Source organism: Bison bison, unplaced genomic scaffold (assembly GCF_000754665.1).
Source record: "Bison bison bison isolate TAMUID 2011002044 unplaced genomic scaffold, Bison_UMD1.0 scf7180017860804, whole genome shotgun sequence".
NCBI classification, from domain to species: domain Eukaryota; kingdom Metazoa; phylum Chordata; class Mammalia; order Artiodactyla; family Bovidae; genus Bison; species Bison bison.
In genome coordinates this window covers 221676-227186 of record NW_011491376.1, presented here as the reverse complement: position 1 = coordinate 227186, position 5511 = coordinate 221676, and the positions used below count along the sequence as shown (strand labels likewise).

The 5511-nt window shown below is 49.7% G+C and overlaps 1 protein-coding gene across 1 annotated transcript in view; it reads right to left on the bottom strand.

Moving 5' to 3' along the window:
• ATP12A (ATPase, H+/K+ transporting, nongastric, alpha polypeptide) overlaps positions 1–5461 on the bottom strand; it is a 20540-nt gene extending 15079 nt beyond the window's left edge. Inside the window, exons 1-4 of the mRNA XM_010832320.1 lie at positions 5291–5461; positions 4687–4887; positions 1905–1964; positions 936–1139 (exon numbers count right to left, since the gene is read on the bottom strand). Of these exons, the coding sequence (XP_010830622.1) occupies positions 936–1139; positions 1905–1964; positions 4687–4887; positions 5291–5461 (636 nt within the window). The remainder of the gene's footprint in view (positions 1–935; positions 1140–1904; positions 1965–4686; positions 4888–5290) is intronic.
• Between the last annotated feature and the right edge of the window lie 50 nt (positions 5462–5511).

Genomic DNA, 5511 nt, shown 5'->3' with positions numbered 1-5511 from the left:
CCAGGGTGCTCCACGGGCCAATCAGAGAGATGGCAGTTGTGTCCTGATGTAACTTGCAGGCCATACAATTCACCCATTTGAAGTTTATAACTAAATGACTATTAATAATTAACACAGTTGTGTAACAATCACCACAATCCATCATTCCAGTAAGACCCCTTGTACCCACAGCAGTCACTCTCCCGCCCTGGCCCAGCCTGGGCAGCCACTGATCTGCTGTCTGAATCCAGCACTGGCCTGTTCTGGACATTTTACACCAATGGAATTGCACAGAATATGGCCTTTTGCACCTGGCTTCTCTCTCAGCATCATGTTGGCTGCTCTAGCTCTGTGGTTTGAAAGTGAAAGTTGCTCAGTCGTGTCCAACTGTTGTGACCCCATGGATTATACAGTCCATGGAATTCTCCAGGCCAGGATACTGGAGTGGGTAGCCTTTCCCTTCTCCAGAGGATCTTCCCAACCCAGGGATTGAACCCAGGTCTCCTGTATTACAGGTGGATTCTTTACCAGCTGAGCTACAAGGGAAGCCCAGCTTTGTGACCCCTAGCTTTGTGGTTTGGTCCTACCTTACTATTAGACACACAAGTTCTCCACGGTAAAGGGAGAGAATTAGCTTTGAGGAGATAAAGCCCAAAACACCTCACATGGATGTCAATTTTTTTTTCCCCACATAGGAACCAATCATGTATTGCTCTTTTAAAAACTGATGCTCACACTGCTCTGAGACACTAGAGAGTCAGATATACTTTCTATTTTATACCTGGAGAAGTTATTGATTTTCTCCAACTTATGCAGTGATTGGTCAGTGGTAGACCCCTGACCCCAGCCCAATGCTTTGCCCAGGGAAGGCCTTGCATTACAGTGCTGACCCTCACCACCCTACCCACCCCCACCCCTATCACCAGCAAACCCGGGAGGAGCCCCCAGCGCCATACATTGTCCAGGGAGGAGGCGTGATCATTGGAATACTGAATCCCGTATGCGATCCAGCACAGGATGGCTCCTATCCACAGGAGGATGGAGAAGCCCCCCACCATCTGTTTGAGGAACTTGATGATCTCCGAGGTTTCCTTGGGGGGCGTGAGGCTATTGGGCCCATGCTGAGCCAGCAGTTCAGCAGCCTGGGCACTGGAAAGACCCTGAGAAAGCAGAGGGAAAAGAAACAGGAGTTAGACGTTTCTCCCTCCTCGGGCTGGATGTCACATTTCTGCAGACTGTGGGCAGCTGTGACTATGTCCCAGCTCAGTCACTGTGCCATCTGGGGGTCTCATTGGATGAACTCCACCATTCTCCCGGCACATCCTGTAAACTGTGGGACAGGGTGTATGCCCTGACACCTTCCCGCCAGTGTTCCTCTCTTGCCCCTGTGTCCTCTGAGCCCAGGCTCCGCTGCTCCTTTTTGCCTTCCTCTCTGTAGGCCAGTGAGTCACACAGCACATATTTCTGTTCACTCAGAACAGATGTATCCAAATCTCCTGGTGTTAAGACACCACATCTTTAAGTTTGAATTCACAGAATAAAGCAGCACTTCTGCGATGGGAGATTTTAGGAGGAGTGAGGTGTCCCCCATTCTTGGAGGAGGCCTGGACACGACCTGAATACTTCCTGGGCACAGGGTTTGAAAGCAACCCTGGACCATGACAGTGAGGAGGCACTCAAACCTTCCAGGGGTCACCACGGCTCAGCTGCAATCACAGTCAAAGAACTGTCTGTGACCAGACACACAGCCCAGCAGAGGGCCTTGTCATGCCTGCGGCTCAGGTCTGCTATTCTTGAGGTTAATGAGCCTCCTCTTGCAAGGTGAGCACGTAGAGGACTGGCAGATCACTCACAAGCCTCAAGCACACAGCCTCTTTGTATGGTCCCTGATCCCCTCCCCTGTCACTGGTTCTCTGATGACTTACCGTAATGATGTTTGTACTATATTTTGTCTCCAGTTCCTCTTTGCTGAGTTTGTGGTCATGCTAAAGTCCATGAAAAGAACAGAGTGAATTAGATAATTCCAAAAGACTTGAACCCTATACCCTGACAAGCCCATGAAATCTGGGAGAAACACTGAGGATGGGAGAGGGGCCAGGAAGTATAGAAAGAAGGAACCTTTGTCCCAGGGGTTCCTGCAGTGAGAGAAGAGAACTTTGCTTCAGGAGAGCTCACTGGCCAGTAGATTTTCTGGCCATCCCTGGAGAGTTCAGACTTGACTTGCCATTTACCACGTGGTAGCTGTCCTTAGTTTTTATGAGTAAAGCAATGCATTTCACCTCAGTCTGGTCTCCAGCACATGCAGATCCTAGCACACCCGTCATCCAGACACCAGTGATCTGGAAACTCAACTCAGACCTGAACTGCGGGATTAATGCGGAGCGATCAGCAGTGCCAAACCATTCCACGTGTACTGACAGTTCCACACAGCCCTCACTAGGCAGGCCATCTGGGAGAGAGAAATGGGTCTTTCCTTCCTTCAGCACTTGAGGCTCAGCTCGCTATCAGACAAGCCCTCAGATTAAAAACCTGCCAAATAAATACCAGGGGGGCGGTGGGGGGGCCACACTTGCTAACTCTGCCACAGAATTATTAAACTAAAGCAGAGCTTCTCAACCTTAGCATTATTGACATTTTGGGTCAATAACTCTGTTGTGGGGACTTCTGCCCACCAGCACCCTCCCTTTGAGAAGCGATAACCATAAATATCTCTGGACATTTGCTGTGGCACCCAGGGAGCAAGTTCCCCTGTCCTGTTCTGTCCTGTCCCTTTCAGAATCTCTGGGCTAAAGGGCTAGAAATCTCTTCCTGTGGCAAAAAACCCAGCACTCAGGATCCTAAAACTCTGACTGTCAGAGACAAAAATTTATACTGTGGTACCAGAACCATCTCTTTTCTTAAAGCAAAAATGTTTCACGTTACAGAGTTAGAGTTTTGTCCTGTGCTTAGTCAGATTGGGCCTGCTCTTCTATTCACTGTACCAGTACCCCCTGAATATGACATTTCTGGGGAGCCATAGGATTAAGACATGGTTCTGTGCATAGTATGCCAAGTTCTGGGCAGAGAAGAGTTAACATGATTAAAGTCGTTGCTTTCATGGACTGATCTCACACTCTAAGGGGCCATACTGTACCATCCTCCCCACTAGCCTGACTCTCTGGGGATGAGAAATGGGAGGGTGCGGATGTGAACTCTGCTGGAAGAGCACAGGGCAGCACCAGGTGCCTCAGGCTTGAGTCACCTGCTTGTTTCTTCAGAAGCTAGGGACACTGCATTACTCATCAAGGTTCTAATTTTCTGGAGGGGTTGGGATGCAAGGGCACCCAAGTACGAAGTCACAAATTACAGGATTCCTGTAAGAAGGTTGCAAAAAAGAGGGGAAAGAAAGCTGTTTCTCAGCAAAGAAGCAAAGGAATACTCCAGTCAACACCATGGAATTATTTTTCTATATTTTCCAAAAAGGCTCAAATTTCAAGGAAGGTTCTCATTGTAATTAACAGGCATATGATAGAATGGATATATATTCATGTTATAAACAGTAATTTCAAGTAAAACTAGTTATATCTTCATCCTGAACTGCTAGATACATGTAGGAAATAAGAATGACTATCTTAGCCTTTCTCCAGTTTCTCTGTAACCCTCTTAACAACTCTAAGAGGTAGGTACTATTTTTAATTCCAATTTTTCAAAACAGGAAACTGAACTTCAGGAAAACAGATTTGAATTCAGATCCAAGTCCAGGGTCATCAGAACGTACATGGACAAACACCTTGCGGCATGTGTTGTTTAACGAGCTCTCCAGGTAAAATAAAAGAGCTCTGATTTGCAGCAGTCACATCTCAAGCTACTAGTACAGTACCAGTCGGCTTGCCTGAATTCCGGAATGTTTAACAACCTGCTCTGTGGCACACAAGAGCTCACAGCACTACCAGCTGCTCAGAGAACCACAGCTCTAAAGTCTGCAGTGAAGTGCAGAACAACCCGCATAATCTCAGACTCAGGGCAGGTTTCCATTGGCATTCCTGAGATGTAATCAGCCACATTTCAGTTCTGGGGATGTTCTTTCCCAGGGTGGCCAGCTTTAGTAGTAACAGGACTTCACATCCACAAAGCACTGCCATTACAAGAGACTCTCACCTCACTTTCCCCCTGACAGACCCATGAAAATGGTTTGTTTCCCATTTTACATAAAGAAAACGGAGCTTCAGAGAAGCTAGGTAGCTTACTCCCTGAACTGGAACCTCAGCTGAGCCCAAGGCTGCCTGAAGCCAAGACCAACTCTTCCTAACTACTGAAATCCTTTCTCATGGGGCAAATATACCCAGAAACCTAGCAAGTTTAGGGGCTTTCAGTTTTCCTCCTGGATAGTTCTGGCTGATGAGATAGTTTAATTTCATAGGCTACTAATATCTCAATGAACCAGCAGGGGAGAGGTCTGGGCAGTGCCTGTGGCGACTGGCTTCAGAGGAGCCCTCCCTGGGCGTGCCTACAGCCTGAATGCAGGAATCTTTGGAGGGCCTGACCCCTGGGCAGATACAATCACACCATTTTTTTTTTTTTTCTTAAAACAAGGAAACACATGTCAGGGATTTTGAAATTCTTAAGACTGAATTTTTCTTTTGTAAGAAGTGGGTTATAGGGGCAAGCTGTCACCAGGGCGGACAGTGCTCAAGGGCACCCATTTGCTCAGGGACCAAATCAACTGACCAGATCAAGTTCTTTCTTAAGCTCCTCTTTCTGGTGGTTCTTTTTGCGTTCCAAGCACTTGTTTTTCAGGCCCCTGGACTTCTTGCCATCCTCCTTGTCTGTTTTCTCAATGTCTTTGGTTCCACTGAGCTCCACTGAATAAATTTCTCTTTTCTGAAAGAGAAGCAGAGGTGCAATGTTGGCCCAAGGTAGATGGGTTTTCTGAGGCAAAGCAGGGGCCCTCATGGTGGGTGGAACTTACAAGGAAGGGGCCCTCCCCCCATCCCCCATTCCCAGTCCCTCCACCTGGGAGTTCCCTACAGCTCCTCCAAACAGCGCCTGCAGCGCCTTCTCTCTGCTCTCCTCTTCTGAGGAGGGCTGGCTGGGTGGGTTCCTCCGAGGACCCCTCCCTGGGCGAGGAAGTTCATTTCCCCGACTCAGACAAGATCCCTCCGAGGAGGGGCAGGGTCTCTCTAGTGCCTGGTCCCCACGGGACACCAGGGCGCCCCGTGTCTGGGTGGGGGCGCCTGGTCCCCATGGGACACTCCAGCGCTCCCGGTGTCTCGGAGGGGGCGCCTGGTCCCACAGAGACACTCCAGCGTGCTCCGTGTCTCGGTGGGCACGCCTGGTCCCCGAGGGACACTCCAGCGCGCCCCGTGTCTCGGAGGGTGTACCCACTGAATTCCTGAACCGCCGAGGGCAGGACGGCGTCAGGACCATAGAGCATCCACTCCGTCACCAGCCCTACGCCGCCCTCCTCCGGCTCCGCGGCCCCTTCCCGCGTTTGGGTCAGCATCTTTCTTCACCCCACCAGCCCGAGTTCCACGGCCTCCCGACCCGCAGCGG